General features: G+C 32.0%; 2 protein-coding genes across 2 annotated transcripts in view; both read right to left on the reverse strand.

Annotated features, from left to right (window-relative positions):
• On the reverse strand, positions 1-15461 carry LOC134238783 (uncharacterized). The gene is made up of 5 exons (XM_062720900.1): positions 15033-15461; positions 14071-14140; positions 12362-12550; positions 11984-12205; positions 1-1627 (listed from the first exon to the last, which is right to left on the reverse strand). Exons 1-5 carry the CDS (start codon positions 15441-15443, stop codon positions 975-977), a joined length of 1545 nt encoding a protein of 514 aa, XP_062576884.1. The 5' UTR covers positions 15444-15461; the 3' UTR covers positions 1-974.
• Positions 15460-18078, reverse strand: part of LOC134238785 (uncharacterized) — a gene marked incomplete at its 5' end in the record, with an annotated part of 13078 nt that continues 10459 nt past the window's right edge. Inside the window, 2 exons of the mRNA XM_062720901.1 lie at positions 15460-15663; positions 17359-17456. Coding sequence (XP_062576885.1) covers positions 15460-15663; positions 17359-17456 — 302 coding nt within the window. The remainder of the gene's footprint in view (positions 15664-17358; positions 17457-18078) is intronic.

Genomic DNA, 18078 nt, shown 5'->3' on the forward strand with positions numbered 1-18078 from the left:
CAGATTCTGATTTTTTTAAACTGACAATGTTTAAAGACAAGTTTATTTTGGCATACAAACTCACAATATGTTTTAAGTATATTCTACAAGTCGTCTCACCGAAAAAAAAATAAAAATTTCGAATATAAACACAGACAATTTGATCCCTGTATCCTAGTAGCTTATGAGTAATATGACAGCGCAGACTTTAGATCATTATGTTTTACAGGATAAGTAATACTGTATTTTACCTTAACATTAAAATTGTATAAAAAGGAATACAATAAAATAAAGGGAAACTCTGTCTGCATATTATATAGTAAAGAATTAATATTGATAAAAAGCGACATAGTAAGTTAGCATAAAATGTGTTTTACAAGTGGTAAATTTCTGTTGAAATATATAAAACAAGAGGCCCATGGGCCACATCGCTCACCTGAGCACTGTGGCGAGGAAAAAGTAGAAATTGATTTATTATTGAAAAGTTTAAATCTAAAAGTAGTCCCATGTCCAGTCATGGCTTTGCTATTCGTGAGAAGATTTTTAAAGAATTTTCCTATATATTTCTATGTAAAACTTTGGATGGCCATTTTGGCCCCGACCTACCCCGGGAGGTCATTATTTAAACAAATTTGAATCTACACTATCTGAGGATGCTTCCATATAAATATGATCAATTATGGCTTTGTTTTTCTTGAGAAAAAGATTTTTAAAGAATTTTCCTATATATTTCTTTGTAAAACTTTGGTCGTCCATTGTGGCCCCGCCCTACCCCCGGGGGTCAAGATTTGAACAAACGTGAATCTACACTACCTGAGGATGCTTCCATATAAATATGACCAATTATGGCTTTGTTATTTTTGAGAAGATTTAAAAAAAAAATCCTATATTTTTTTATGTAAAAATGTGGTCTTCCATTGTGGCCCCGCCCTACCCCCGGGGGTCACAGACAGACAGACAAAAAAAACACATCAAACACATGCAATATATTCAGATTAATTGTGAAAAATATTATTTCGAAGATCTGTAAACTGTGGTGTGCTTAAAAGCTTGTAAACACCGAGCATGCTGATTCCACCTTCAACAAGATAATGTTTTGGACAACTCGGAAGTTTTTCCTTCATATCATCATGTGCAAAACCAGGATAACCTTCTTGGAGCATTAAATAAACGTTTGGGTACCCTTTGTCTAAATCAATGATTCCAGGGCTTCCAGAAGCTCCATGCGTTGTGGTTTTCGAGCAGTGGAAAAGAACTTTTTTCTTACAGATCATTTCATCATAAGACTTTATAATTCTTTCATGGCTCAACTTGGAACAATTTCCCTTCCACCACTTGACTGCTTCATAATGGGTTGTATAGGCGACATTCATCGAAATCAATGGACATTTGGTATCTAATATTTGATCATTTCCATAGGAACCTGGATGACCAATAATGTTAACTGTTTTTGGTTGTACATCCGATTTGTCCAAATAGAATGGCTTTGGAAGCTCTGTCCAATTCACTTCCATCAAAATAACGTCCTCTGCATCGTTATAATACGGGACATCAATTGTCAGTGGATACCTTGGATATTCAGTTTGTTCTGTCGTGCGACCAAAATATACATAATTAGGATGGGCGTTGATGTATTCCATTGCTTGAGCTGCAAATACAAATTAATAAGGACATTTAAAATTTGATCTAGGCTATAAGTGTATAGAGGACAAAAAATGAAAATATATCGCAATATTATACAATTATGGACTCTTTTGGTGTTGCATATGGTTTGTTATTCACCAGAAAAATATTCATATTGACCGCGGCGAATAACAAACCATATTCAACACCAAAATAGTTCATAATTGTTTTATTATATAGTCGGGATTTTAATAGATAAGACAATGAAGGCTGTATGACGACACCATTTTCATTTGCGAACTTCCTTATTTGAAAATGAAAATAAAAATCTCCAGATTACTGTTTGTAACCATCGTGTTTTCCTTTCCGAGTTTCTATGTGTCAGACGTCCAGGTGTTAAAAAATAATCCTGAAATAGGTTTGAATAATTCTTTTCTTGGTCAGATACGTAGCTTACTGCGGCCGTTGCAACCATTGTTTACAACGTTGTTAGATGTTTTGATTGTGACGTCACAATGCCGTTCCACGGGCATTAACCCTCCGGTGAATACGGCCTAAAACCCGGTGAATATGTAGTGTTATGAACTGTTTGCGTTTGTATAGATTATATAGGGACTATAAATAGACTATATATTAAACAGTATTATAGGATTGATAATTACTGACGTTAATAGTTATGAGACTATTATTTTTACACTGAATAACTAGCAAAATAACGTTCCCATAACATTTCGTCCCCCTTGAAAGGATGTTATCAGAAAAAAAAATTAGAACACAACATTTATAAAATTTATAAAATGTTTTAAAAGATTTTTGGTTGTAAAGACCTTAAGATTGTTTATATTGTTTAACGTCCCTCTTGAGAATTTTTCACTCATCTGGAGACTTCACCATAAGCCGGGGAAGGGCTTCAATTTTAGACCTATACTCGGCACTTAGGGCCATTAAGCAGTGAGGGTTCTTTGTCGTGCCAGCGCCTACCGTGACACGGGACCCATATCCAAAAGACCCTTTGGTAGAAAAATCATGTTTAAAACATTGGCGTCGGAAGCAAATTGAAAGGGGGGGCTAAGTGTAAAAAATAAATTAAACCTTAAAAAAACCTGACAAGCAAAAAAAAAGAGAAAGAAAGGGGGGGTGTCCTTTTCACAAACACGAAAATCCTAGGGGGGGGGGGGGTAGGTTCGAACTTCAGTACCAATTTTTTTTTCCAAATACCCTAGCCCCCCTCCCCCCTCCGGGTCCGACGCCTATGTAAAATAATATTAGGTTGGAATGTTTTAAAAGTGTTCAAATAATTTGTATTAATTTGTAACATATGTATAACTTTATAACAATTTTAATTGAATGTATCATGTAACCTCAACAAACGGGTTATGGATACATAACAGTGAAGCAAAATAACGGAATGTTTAATTTTTCCCTAGAAATGTCGATAAACATATGTCAATCTGTTTCATTCTCAATCATAAAATATCGTAGAAAGTGGGACAGCCACTGTACAATGTATGTGAGCATCCGCACTGTAAATTACAAGTTTCAAAAGAGATAGAGCAGACAAAGGAGAACGGGGGCGAAGTTTTCCTACTTTTTTGCGTACAACATGAGAAAGTGTTAAATAATAACAAAATAAATTGAGAAGGTCAAAAGATCTTTCATCAAAATATTAATTTTAAATCAACAGCTAAAAGCTAATTCCGAAGAAGTGGCCAAGTCAAATACTCTGTGTCGTACCTATAAGGAATTACATTTCTTAACCAAACTTTAATTCATGTATTTATCAATATCCTTGGCAAGCCATAAAAAAATATGTACAGTTCTTATTACTTGCACACAAAAGTGCAACAAAGACGATGTATTTTTCCATAACTTACATCATCTACGGAAGTTAAAAAGATTATTATAAACTTCTTTAATTTAATTATGGTTATAAGCTGGTATTTGATTGGATAAATAAATTACTTTTTATTGCATAAAAAATTGGGTTACCTCGGTCACAATCACTTGCATAAAAAAACACATTGATCCGCCTGACGTAACATTTCAATATTATTGTACCATTTTTGTACGATTTTTTTTTTATATGAACCACAGCGTTATAAATTGGGTAGCTAAGAGAGGTAATTCAGGTCAATTTTCACTGCATCGCTATTTTAAAAAAGGCACCTTACCTAGTTTAATTTTCCTGCATGTGCTTAACAATATAAATTGAATTTAAAAATCTTTAAAAAAAACTTGCTTAGGCCACGCCAATTTAATTTCTTGTTCGTCGGACATTTGATGAAAAAAGTACGAGCGGGCTAGCGGTTAAATAATAATATTATTACTTTATCGTAGCCAAAATTTTTAGGCGGGGCATGAAAAAAATTGAGCGGATAATTATATTTTTTCCGATTTGCAGAGTAAATAGATTAAAAGTCCGATAAATAGAGCGGAAATAGATCAGAAAACAGCACAGAATTTCCATGGTGCGGGGATTTTAGATTAATATTATTTGTATAGTTTTTTTTTAAATACCAGCGCGCGGGTCCGACGAACAAAAAATATATTGGTGTGGCCTTAACATTTAAAATTGACCGACTAAAATCTTTTTTAAACCTCCAAATTATTCATTCCGGAATTTTCTCATCCAATCAACAACATTTTTTTTAAATTCAGAAACGCCTTTATTCAATATTGAACATTTCCGACAAAATAGAAAGACGGCAAACAAACTCCATTTTAAAAACAGCCTTACGGGAGTTTTTTAACCATCACTGGACATCTTTAAAAATGTACTCTTAATAATTGTGAAAAGGATACGTCACACTGATACTTGACGGAAAATAACTTTTTAGAGAATAAAGTACATCAAACCACACCCAAGAATCTTTCTCAGCATATACATAAAAAAACATCCCATTGTTCTACAGGGGAGAGTTTTTTTCTCGAGGAGGTGTTTTTACGTCGCATTTACCTCATTGACTTTAGACGCGTCTTTTGACGTTACGTCATAATAGAGATAAGGGAGGTTTTTGTTTGGCGCGTCACATATACATATACAAAGAAAGGATTTTTCAGCGCAACTGAACCAAAGGCTAAGCGAGTTTCTCTGACGAAATATGTCTGTTTTCTGTCGTCGTCCTCACTTTTGTAGACTTTTCACATTTTCACACTTTCATCTTCTTCTCATGAAACACCTGATCAATTTAAAAACAAAACTGCAGCAAAGAATCCTTTGGTAAAGAGAAATCAAATTTATTCACATGGAGGGCCGTAATTTCCTCCAAGAAGAGATTCATGTAATTATGAATACTTGAAAAATAAATTGCATTTTTTTCTTTCGATCAACTGAAAATAAGAACTATTTTCCACTTAAGAAATAAAGTTATGTGGAATTATTGTGAAGTATGGTAGATAAAAATTTATTCAAATCATGGCTACCGAGGTAAGGGTGGGCAACAACGGGTTTGACATAAGAAAAGATGGGGGAAAACTTTTTAAAATTATTCTCAAGAACAACAAAGCTGTGATTAGTAAAATGGAATCATTTTCAGGTGGTGTAGATTAAAGTTTGTCCAAACAAATACATTTGTATAAAACAATACGAGCAAGGTATCCTACAACATGAGGATAAGTACCGTAAATCATTTTTTTCTGTTCTTGAGTATTTTAACCCAATTCTCCACAGTCATGCACTTTAACACATATATATCATTTTCTATTTCTAACGCAAAATCACGCATATACCGTTTTCCCGCAATCACACATTTTCACGCTTGTTAATACATTTAATCTTTTATTCAAATCCAATTTCCTTCTATTTTATACATGTTAAAATGTCATAGAATGAAAAAAAGATATTTTCCTTTTAAGATGTTAGGTCATAAAATTATTTACGCTAAACTTTAGGGAAACTTGTATTGCGCAATAAAGTGCTTGTGGGGAAAATTTCGTATTTCCATGACATGACCAATAAGTGTATGTTGCATAATAGAAAATAAGTTTAGGATTTTTTTATCAGTTTAAATGTAAAATTTGAATTCCTTTCTATTGCCTGACCCTGCTCCCGTTATCTTGATAATAAATAACCTATATCCATATTTTTCCGTATTATGGCCCCACACTAACACAGGGGTTATATTTGGAGCAAGTTTGAATTTACACTTTTGCAAGAAGAATTCATTTAATTTTTAAATACCTGGCCAATTAGTTTTTGAAGTTTCAATTAATCTTTTTTATTTATATGTTATTTCATCATGTTAAATCTCTTTTTGTCGCATCATATTTCTTCCGGGTTATGATTTGAACTATTTAAAATATTGATAAAGAATGTAAGCTTTTACATAAATTTAAGATTTTTGTCCCAAAGATTCTTTAGGAGAAGCCTTGAAAGGTATTTTCTTTTTCGTTTCAATGCTATTTTTATTCCCTATTGTGACCCAACCCTACCCAAGTGGGCAACGATTTCAATCAAATTAGAAAACAACTATCTCAGGAAACACTTTCACAAGTTTCAGCGATTCCAGTCCGATGTTTCCGGGAAAGACAGTTTATAAAGATAAAAATTAGGTTATAAGAGACGGAAAGAGATACAGACAGACCGACGCCAGGCAAACTTGAATCTACACTACCTGAGGATGCTTCCATATAAATATTATCAACCATGGCTTTGTTATTCTTGAGAAAAAAATTTTTAAAGAATTTTACTATATATCTATGTAAAAATTTGGTCGGCCATTGTGGCCCTGCCCTACCCCCGGGGGTTATAATTTGAACAAACTTGAATCTACACTACCTGAAGATGCCTCCATATAAATATGATCAATCATGGCTTTGTTATTCTTGAGAAGAAGATTTTTAAAGAATTTTCCTATATGTTTCTATGTAAATTTGGTCGGACATTGTGGCTCCGCCCTACCCCGGGGGTCATGATTTGAACAAATTTGAATCTACACTACCTAAAGATGCTTCAATAAAAATATGATCAATCATGGTTTTGTTAATCTTCAGAAGAAGATTTAAAAAAAATATTCCCATATATATTTCTATGTTAAACTTTTGTCGGCCATTGTGGCCCAACCCTACCCCCGGGGATCATGATTTGAACAAAATTGAATCTACACTACCTGAAGATGCTTCCATATAAATATGATCAACCATGGCTTTGTTATTCTTGAGAAGAAATTTTTTAAAGAATTTTAGTTAATTTTCTATGTAAAACTCTGGTCGGCCATTGTGGCCCCGCCCTACCCCCGGGGGTCATGATTTTAACAAACTTGAATCTACACTACCTGAGGATGCTTCCATATAAATATGATCAACCATGGTTTTGTTATTCTTGAGAAGAAAATTTTTACAGAATTTTAGTTTATTTTCTATGTAAAACTCTGGTCGGCCATTGTGGCCCTGCCCTACCCCCGGGGGTCATTAATTGAACAAATTTGAATCTACACTACCTGAGGATGCTTCCATATAAATATGATCAACCATGGCTTTGTTATTCTTGAGATGAATTTTTTTTATAGAATTTTACAATATATTTTTATGTAAAACTTTGCTAGACCATTAGGACCCTACCCTACCATCCGGGGTCATGAATTGAACAAATTTGAATCTACACTACCTGAGTATGCTACCATATAAATATGAACAATCATGGCTCTGATATTCTTGAGATGAAGATTTTTAAAGAATTTTCCTATATATTTCTATGTAAAACTTTGGTCGGTCATTGTGGCCCTGCCCTACCCCCGGGGGTCATGATCTGTACAAATTTGAATCCACACTACCTGAGGATGTTTCTCCATAGGTATCATTTTTCCTAGCACAGTGGTTCTTGAGAAGAAGATTTTTAAAACATACCACCAAATTTTCTCCCAATTTTCTCCCCTTGAATGAGGGCGTGACCCTTTATTTGAACAAACTTGAATTCCCTTAACCCAAGGATGCTTTGTGGCAAGTTTGGTTAAAATTGGCCCAGCAGTTCTTAAGAAGAAGTGGAAAATGTGAAAAGTTTACAGACAAACAGACAGACAGACGGATGCAGGACAAAATGTGATCAGAAAAGCTCACTTGAGCCTTCGGCTCAGATGAGCTAAAAAAAGTTTGTATAGATTAATAAGGATGGTTTTAGAGAGGTAGAATTTTCAACATCATAGAAGGTTCACAATTTCTTTATATTCTAGAAATTTATTTTTTACATCATTTTCAATGAAATCAGTCCAAATAATATATACCAATCCAGGCGATTGATGCATGTTTTAAAATGAAGAGGAAATTCGGATTAGCAAATATTTATTTTATTTAATTTATCCATGTCAATTTGGTAATATCATCTAATATGCCCTATATGGTAGTATCTTTTTATGCAAAAAGAAAAACATTTTATCTTTTGCATTACAAGTAAGGTTCTTATCTTTCTTGATTCTGATTTTTTCATTAATTTTTAAATATCATTTAATTTTAAAATGAATCCTACCTTAATGACAGACAGTATTTGTTTACAAGGTCATTATATCGACCATAAACTTTCAAAATGATGCCTTTAAACGAGACTCGCAGAACGTCCTCTTATGTATCGAATCAACAGTGGAAAATAAACTCCAAAAATTGCAGAAGATAAAAGTATATTTCTGCATTATTAAAGGAAGTTGATGATGAAAAGTTGAAGTCATCAACATTTATCATAAAGTTGTGTTGTGATAAAACATTAAGGTTTTTCTAGTGAAATAGCCAAATTTCTATTTATTAGTGGCCTTTACAATATTTTTCATTGAAAGAACTATATCCGGTATATTGCGTATATTTGCCGCCACAAAAAACAAATTTTGAAAACTTCCTGAAATGTGCTAAATTCAATAAATTGTATGAGAAACATAAATTAACAGAAAATATGATAGTGTCAAAGCAGTGTATTCACAATTTTTGTTTTTATGGCGTCACAAACCAGGCTGATTTTATATCCTTTTTCAAAAAGATGACAAAATGGACAAACTTTCAACAATTTTAGCTTTGAAATTTATAGAGCCCAAGTTTGTTCAGGAACAATATTGACATATTTCATTGATATTATCATTCTACACATTATATCAACATATTTATCCTGAACACACATGCGCCCGGTGACTTACTTAGAATATCGACGAAATATGTATATTTTTATGTAAAATTTATTAAGGAGGAATGCCACACCAACTTTTTTATTTTATATATCTGTGAGTCAACCTTTTTAAAAAATGGTTTCAGCATTGAAAGGCCGACATTAGCCTTCAATTATTTTATATGAATTTTTTTTGTATTTTTTCAAAGGAAATGAAAAAAAAATTCCATCAAAATTAGAGGCTTTCTTGTAAAATTTTTGCTGTAAATTAATGCATCACATTAATTTTTAATAAAATATATGTAGAAAAGCCGTATAGATATTAAATTTTTTAAAATAAAAAATATTTATGAAAATAAAACACATAATTTGTGAATATTTTTTAAATGTGTGCTTAAAATTTTCTTAAAACCAGTCACAACTGGGAAGAACATATTCGTTAATTATATTTATAAAAGAAATTGAAAGGAAATGGCCAAATTTTAGAGATATAATTTTTCAAAACCTCGAAAACCCAAAATATTGTTAAAATTTTTATTCAAAATGCAAAATTTTGATTTCTGTTAAGAGGGCTAGAAAGCAACTTCCGGTAGTGGAAAGAAATTCATTCAACCGTTGAATAATTGATTTGGCAAAGTAAAAGTTGTCCTAACTTTTTGGTACATAGTTATAACTCGAAAATAATTTTCAACCTAAAAATAAGGTGTTGCGTTTCCATTGAAGGTGAGTATATATCTCAGATTCCTCACATGACCTAACAATTTAATAGATTAGTTTTCATGTTTTTAATCAATTAGAGGAGGTAAATTAAAGAAAAATGGTATATATTGTTTTGTCTTAGTTTTAAAGGTACTTGGACACATATTTGAAGTTAATTCTTTCTGTATAATATCACTAATTTTATATTTTAATTGCATTTCACACAAACATTAATTAAAAATCTTATTTTATTTAAAAGTTATTAAAGCTTTTAATTTTTTGGCGGGTTTGATTGAAACACCCTTTCTATTTCACAAATTTTAACTTTATTCTTAATCTTTAGGAAAAGTGTATTAATGAGAATCATTAAAACTTAAATCCAGAAAAATAATTTAATTCAGAGTAGAAATGTTAGAAAGCAAAACTCCTTCACAAGTATCGTCATTCCGTTGCGTACAGAGTTAAGCAAATCGAGCACACTCGTGTTATGTACACAGTTTTTGTAAAGAGGGCGAAATCTCCGTTATTGTTTGGTGTTTTGGTTCACCGTGTGTGTTGAATTGCCAAAATCTGCTCACCACACCTGCACAGACTGAGAATATATTGTGTGTTTGTTTTGCTTTCGAAAATGTCTACGCTGAATTTTCTGGATTAAAGTATTAATATTTTCCATTCATACACAACAAGACTGCCACTTTTCCTAAGAATTAAGACTAAAAATAAAATTTGTGAAAGTGCAAGGACGTGTCAATCAAACGCGCCAAAAATATTAAATTTTTAATAACTTTTTAATAAGAATATATTTTAAATTAATATTTGAGTCAAATGCTATTAAAATACATAAGTCGTAATATTATAGAAAAATATCAACTTCAAATCTGTATCCAAGTACCTTTAAAGAAAATTGAAGATTACTATCATAAAAAGTCAATGTTTTTTATTATGTGTACTGATTGTTGCCGTAAAATTAAACTTTCCTTAGTATATATGGATTTTTTTTTATAGTTCCCTTATCTAAAGATTTAACATTTTTATGATTCATCAAGTCCTGTATGAAAATTGATTTAAGATAGCTCTACACTCAACACTAAATGGGCTCAATCTTAAAAAATCTGCTTTTATAAGATAGACATACATCCCAGCAATGGATAGACACCAGAAAAATCATATGTCAACATGTTTACTTTTCCCGATTATATACCACGAAATGTAAAATATTGAAAATATACCTATCCTAGATTTCGTTGTATATAAATGAATTAAAGTCTTCATATTCAACTTTAATACCCAAAACAGAAAAGAAACATTTTAGTAAACAAAATATAATCATTGCATTGCAAGAATTATTATAAATAGATGCACTTTGTTAGGCTATTTTATATGGGAAAAATGCTTCACAGGTCGATCTCGGTCGTTTAAAAAAATATGGACTCAAATTTCGTAAATTTGCTTTAATTTTACTTAATAATATTTAAGAAAAAGAATAAGCTTAAAAAATTTTATGATGACACTTTTCGTGTTATGACCTTTACACTAAAGGGACCCCATTAATTTCCTTCTTCCAGAAGTAATATATTGCCACATTTTCCTGTAATACTGTTAATGTTTGAGTGTATATTTGTACATAGTACAATAATATGAAATATCATATTACATAATATGAAAGTTGTACATATTTAAAACAATGATTATACACACCCAATATTTATTGTCCCTGAAAATTTCTTTTTTTACTCTTTAAAAAAAATGAAACACTCTTGTCTGTAAATTGGATACCATGAAAATGACACTGATTGACTAATTCTCACAAACTGGATAATTTTGTTTGTTACAGAAAGTAAGTATGCTGCAAGTGAATCAACTTTTGCATTGTGATTCGTGGGTAAGCAGGGGGGGGGGGGGGGGTGGATGATATGCGTTTTATGCATTAATTATTATTCAAAGTAAATTTTGTAATGCTTGATTAGTAAAATTCATAAATTGTCTAAGTGAAATCGTAGTCATTACTTTTCTTGCCAATTATCACTATTAGCTTCCACTTGGCCGCTGACAATAGGCGCCTCGACTTCGACAGTTTGATACATGTTCTGATGTAGCATGTTCGTGGTCCGTGTTATCGGCACGGCATATAACACATGCATCATTCACAGAAATACTGTTTTGTTACCAAATCATTTCTGTCAACCGAAAGTTGTTCTCGGTTTTTTCTTTTTAATTAACTGTAGAATCAGTGTCTGTTGATGCCACTGACATGGAGCAAAATCGCATATTTAAAACGCTAAGTAAAAGTCAGACCAATATATTTAAAAAATCACATCTCGAAAAAACGAAGCGTGGTTCCGGTTTTACTATTCGTAAATGACGTAGTGCGAGTGTAGACCTACTTTAATCGGTAACAAATTGATAATAAACTTTGATATATATGTTGTATGATAGGCAATCAATATCCATTCATGCATGGGATGCTACATGTGAACCACAACGACAAGACGTAATTTTAAATTAAAAAAAAAATAATAATTACAAAGTAGATTTCATGAAAACAACATACAATCATTCAGTTTGTCTTTTTTGTAGGATTGATCTAATATGAAATTTAACCTTTTGCAATTGAAAATCCAGTTTCCTCCATAGCACTGAGTAAGCTGGTGATCTTCAACTCATTTCTGGATCCCTCAGCCCACTTGATAATCCCACTTTTAATTTTTTCTTCAACATCTCTCCCAGATTCCTCTACATTCAATTTTTCGAGTAAGCGTAAACAATTCTCGCTTCGATGAGGATCAGACTGGGCTATTTCTATGATTTTGTCGATGTATCTTTCTGTGTGTAATAGAAATGAAAAATAATTTATACTCTCTCAAAAACATTGTCAAGTTGAAATTTTGTTTACTTTTTATTATTCCAAAAATAAATACAAAAAATATACTGCAAAATTCTGTTCATCAAACATAAATTTACCGTTGCTTAGCAACTAACCAAAAGTTTGTCTTATCACATGGAATGCTGTCATGAGGTAACGACTCCCAACCCTGAATGCTGTACCTTTTGCTCCATTACCACAAATCAAATGACCCACACTTTTTTGCCATTCATGGGTGAATATGGTTTCCATTTCATAAGTCCGTTGAGTATCATCATTTTTCTTTTGAAATTTTGCTGATGTATCTGAATCAGTGAAAATTGTGAACCATTAATCGTTGGACAGTTGAATCTGTCATTGTATAAAAACATTTAGAGGAGAGTTAAAAGAGAGACCACATCTAAAATGTGACAGTTTCAATTGTAAATGTAGAAACCCAGTTAACACATCATTTCTTCCATGTATGCGTTCTTATATTTCTGTATGGAATCATGATTTGTTTGTTAATAAACGATAGAAACATCATTCTTGTATTTATAAAATTAGGTCACATCAAATGAACTTAATCTTAAGAGATAAAAAAAACAATGAATATTATGTTTTAGTTTTTTAGAGGAGAATAAGTCTTGGTGTTTTTCATGACAGAGACCTTTTCAGTTTAAATACTATAAGTTTTCAATTGTCTTTTTAAATATTTCACTTAAATGACATTTTCCCATCTCTAGGACATAGAATAAAGTAATGTTTAAGTACATAATTTAACAGCATTAATAAAAAGACTTAATAATTTAATTTAAAAGAATAAATAATATACAAGGTTTGATCCAAAGCAATGTCACTGTGTCCATATCTCAAATATTTAGTGTCATATTATCTAATATATTGTATCAAAAGATGCATAAAAAAACTAAAAAATAATGAAAATTTCATTTTATTTAATTATATAATTTTCAGACGCTTTAAACATAAAACATAAGAAGTGTCCCTCGTCACAAAAATGCCTTTTTATTTAAAAAGGTTTTATCTGATGTATTGAACAGAAAAAAATGTCGAAATGGAAAAGAAAATCATGTAAAGAATTTTAGCTTCGAAGTGGAAAATCGCCAGTACAGGCAGTTGCGATGATGAAGCAGACACACGGAAAGAATGTAATCGATAGACTTGTTTATGGATGTTTCCTGCGATTTTTGGTCAGGGGTCATTGAATGATCAGCAGAGGACAGGATGCCCGAAAAAGGAGGTCAGGCGGAAACGTTCGATTTTGTTTGATGTTTTCCAAAAAGACAGACGTGTCACATTTAGAGTGATATAAGACATCTTGAAGTTTGTCAAAGTGTACTGTTCAAAACATTAGAGTAAATCAGATATAGAGTGAGTGTACAAAGGGTGCCAAAATTCTTAAAAGTGAAAAATGTGAATGTGTTCCGCCTGAACTTCATGGATCTTATATCTTTTTAATAAAACGTAGGAGGAAGCTTTGAAGTGTATGACGGCGCGTATACGTCATATAGACTTATATGCGCGCAATGTCTACCATAATTTCCCTTAAAAGCTTTGCTTATATACTTCGATATTTTAAAAAGAATAAATTATTTTACTTTGAATTTTTAAAGACTGATTTGCTTTAATTTTAGCTTCGATCATGTGTAATTCTGCATGTTGATATACGACAACTAGAACATAATTTTTATAATTAATCAACTTTATGAATTCATTATACTATTTTCTTATTTATAAAAATAATATAAAAGATTACTTTATTCATAAGTTAAGTATAGAGGCACATAAAAGTATTTTTAGACGTTTGTGTAACTAGTTCCCTTACCTCTCCTTTCATCAATACTTTCAAAAGGGGGCTGTGACATAATTGGGATCTTTTCTGCCTCTTCACGACTCTAAAAGTAGCAATGATAAACAATCAAATGTTTTTTTTTATTATTTCAGAGTTTTATAATGTCACTTTTATTTACACTGCCTTAACCCCCATCCCCGCATTTAAACCAAAACAAACATGTAATTGTGCCAAAAATATCGTGAAAGTTTGTACAGGTTTATCCTAAAAATTTCAAATTAAAATATTGACTCCCTTGTGTGGCCCTACCCCTTTGGACTATGATTTTAATGGATAAGTAATTTACTATACCCAAGGAAGCATTCACCTTCATTTCTTATTTTCTGGTCCAGTGGTTCTTTACAATATTATCTTTCTATATTTCAAAATAAAACTTCCACAATCTCTTCTTTTGGTCGCCCCCTACCACAAGGGTACACGATGTGATCAAGATAATTTTTTATCCTTCAAAACATCCACATTAGCGTTACTTTTTGTTTCGAAGTTGTTCTTGAAAAGATGGTTTTTTAAAGATGTTTCTTATATACTTTCATAGAAAAGTTTCTTCCTGTGGCCCAAACATAGAGCTACGATTGATTAATATTCGCGACTTAAAGTAGATCTCAAAATTAACTCGCGAATATTTCTTGCGCCGAATAAAAGTTGGGTTACAGTTTAAGAAATAATGATGAATGTTGACATTCATGGAAGTGCTTTTTTAATATTCAATAATTAGGTTTGCAAATAATAAAATCATCCGTTTCGAAAAAAAAAAAATAAGCAAGTTTTAATTATCCTGTAATCATTTGTAATGTGTTGAAGAGATTACGAATAAATTACTCTGTTATTTATATTATAACTCGCTTGTTTATATACAAAGCAAATAAAACGAAAGGTGCACACTGTCAGCGTGTAATGATATTTGGTAATGAGATATTTTAGACGACCATATCTACCTTTTCCCAGAATCTCTGAGTGTCGTGAACATTTATTAGATGTTTTTCTCCCATTGGATAGCAAGAACATAGAATTTCTTCATCTTCTAAAAGAAGAAGTTCCTCTACTGGTGTAAACGACGCATCATTTTGGTCACAAAATATCTTTTGGCATTTGTACCCTCTTTGAAAACTTAGATTTTTGTTTTCGAACGTTTTAGTGAGTTCATCTAGAGCCTCGAGGATTAAACGACCTACTTCACTGGATATTTCAGTTTTTATGTCCAAAAAGTTGATCACAACTTGCAACTGAATATCTTTATCACATATACCGAGTACAACAGTGTGGTTTTTGTATTCAAACGCAGCTGCTGTTTGAAAAAGACATCTATCGGTTTTGTCCGGTACAACTTTCCATTGGAGAGAACTCATGCAATAAGCTACCAGCCTATAAAATTTTTGTGTCCAGTTTATTTGACACTACTTCAACAAGGGCATTCTTCAGCAACTGTAACTTTTGCGTTCTTTCGCCTTCATTTATGTTTATAAGTTCAAATGCAAATTCGTTTTCTTCACTGCGATGATTGGACAGCCATGTTTTGTCGACCTCTGGTAGGGACCGCCATAGACATATGAAATAATCATCTATGTCCTAAATTAATTAAAATTTAATATTTTTATTAATTTTATTATTATTAAAGAGTTATAATATTTAATTAACATTTCCTTCTCCCTTTTGTATCTTTATCATCTGTATCAATTTGAATAAAATCATAACAAGAGGCCCAGGGGCCACAGCGCTCACCTGAGCACATTGGCGAGGAAAAAGCACATATCAGATCAGAACTGAAAGTTTAGTTACATTGAGGGGGGGAGGAATGGGGGCTTGAATTTTAATTCCATGGGATCATGATTTGAACGAACTAGAATCTACACTACCTGAGGATGATTCCATATAAATATTACTAATCATGTCTTTGAAGTACTTGATAAGGAGATTTTAAAGGGCTTCCCTATATATTCCTATGTAAAACATTTAACGGCCATTATGGCCCCAACCTAGCCCCGGGGTCATGATTTGAACAAACTTGAATCTACACTACCTAAAAATGATTCCACACGAGTTTCACCTTTCCTGTTCTAGGGGTTCTTGTGAAGAAGATTTTTAAAGATTTTTCTTACATCTTCCTATATAAAACATTGATCGGCCATTATGGCCCACCCTAGCCCCAAGGGTCATGATTTGAACAAAATTGAATGTACACAACCTGAGGATGATCCCACACGAGTTTCATCGTTCCTGTGCCTATAGATCGTGAGAAGAATTTTTTTCTATATATTCCTATGTAAAACTTTGATCGGCCATTTGGCCTCACCCTACCCCCGGGGTCATCATTTGCACAAATTCGAATCTACACTATCTGAAGATGATTCCACATGAGTTTCATCTTTCCTGGCCCAGTGGTCCTTGAGAAGAAGATTTTTTAAAGATTTTTCCTATACATTTCTATGTAAAACATTGATTGGCCATTGTGGCCACATCCTACCCCCAAGGGTTATGATTTGAACAAACTTGAATTTACACTACCTGAGGATGCTTCCCTATAAGTTTCATCTTTCCAGGCACAGTCGTTTTTGAGAAGAAGATTTGTAAAACATACTATCAAATTTTCACTATTTCTTTTTTATCTCCCCTTGTATAAGGGTATGGCCCTTTATTTGAACAAATTTGAATCCCCTTTACCTAAGGATACTTTGTGCCAAGTTTGGTTGAAATTGGCCCAGTGGTTCTCAAATGTGAAAATTTAACGACAACAACGACGACAACGACAACGACAGACAATGGACAAATTTTGATCAGAAAAACTCACTTGAGCTAAAAAGTCCTATACCCTTTCTAAGTCTGGAAAAAAATGATATGAAGAGAAATTTGCATAAGACAACATTATTAATGATTTGAAAATGAATATATATTTAACTCTAAAAGAAGAAGAAATAATACCTAAAATAAAATGAAAGTTTTGAGATCATTTCGAAGAAATTTAGTACACTTGCATTATAAAAGCTGATAAAGGCGGAGCTGTGGTTATTAAAGACATGAGCCTAATTATCAAACAAAAAGAATGAATGCTTGCCTCAAAATTTTGCATATATGATATCTTTACCATAAATCATAATGGTTACTTCATGAATATTATCATACATGATTTCTTAATTATACATCAGAATTTTACATCTGATCTTAATTTCGTTGTCTTCTTTTATAAACTAAAATGAAAATTGTTTGGAGACATCGGAAATTATCACTGTTACTAATGATGATGAAATTGCATAAATACACTCGTACATCTTCTGTTCTGCCATCTGTGTGTGTGGCTGCAATAAGGATTGGTGCTTCAGGGCCGCCAAATGATTTAATAGAATTCAGCCAGAATTCTACATACTCTATCAAAAATGCAAAATTAAACATTACTTAGCGGTATATTTTTTCGTAAAATGTTTTCTCTTTTTATATTTAATTATAAAATAGATATAAAACATTAATTTCTGAGATCTAGACTTAAGAGATCAAACATTTCCTAGATTATATTTTGCCCACCGTTAAAAACGTATATGAAATAAAACAATATTTAAGGAACACCATTACAATGTATTTTAAAAATGTCACTTTGCTTGAAAAATAAAGATTACAAAAAGAACATGCTCTTGCGTATCGAATAAACTGGGAGACATAACCCCAACATGCTTTTGATAAAGATATATAGTTTTATGAATAAGAGAACTTTACAGTAGAAAATTGAAGTCATCACGTTTATTAGAAAAGAGTATATTAAACAATTTCAAGTTAAATATGATATATAGAGTGGAAGTATAAATGAAAAAAAAGTACGATTTAAAAAATGTGTCGCTTGTTCTTCAGGAATTTATGTCAATTTTTTCAAATATACTCAGACTCAAAAGAAAGGTAACGTCATAATTTTAGGGTGAAAAATCTATATGGGATACAACTATGTACAAAAAAATAGGACATCCTTAACTTTGATTAATTCTTTTATTGTATATTGTT

This window comes from Saccostrea cucullata, unplaced genomic scaffold (genome assembly GCF_032062105.1).
Source record: "Saccostrea cucullata isolate Sc308-1 unplaced genomic scaffold, CSIRO_AGI_Scuc_v1 ctg2940, whole genome shotgun sequence".
Taxonomy (NCBI): Eukaryota; Metazoa; Mollusca; class Bivalvia; order Ostreida; family Ostreidae; genus Saccostrea; species Saccostrea cuccullata.

What these genes read in the sequence shown, in the direction of transcription:
- LOC134238783 (XM_062720900.1), bottom strand. Translation starts at nt 15,443, where the DNA reads ATGAGTTCTCTCCAATGGAAAGTTGTACCGGACAAAACCGATAGATGT. An exon ending in AAGTATTGATGAAAGGAGAG is followed by an intron (nt 12,551 to 14,070) that starts GTAAGGGAACTA and finishes TCACTGATTCAG; the next exon opens with ATACATCAGCAAAATTTCAA. An exon ending in TGGATTTTCAATTGCAAAAG is followed by an intron (nt 1,628 to 11,983) that starts GTTAAATTTCAT and finishes TTGTATTTGCAG; the next exon opens with CTCAAGCAATGGAATACATC.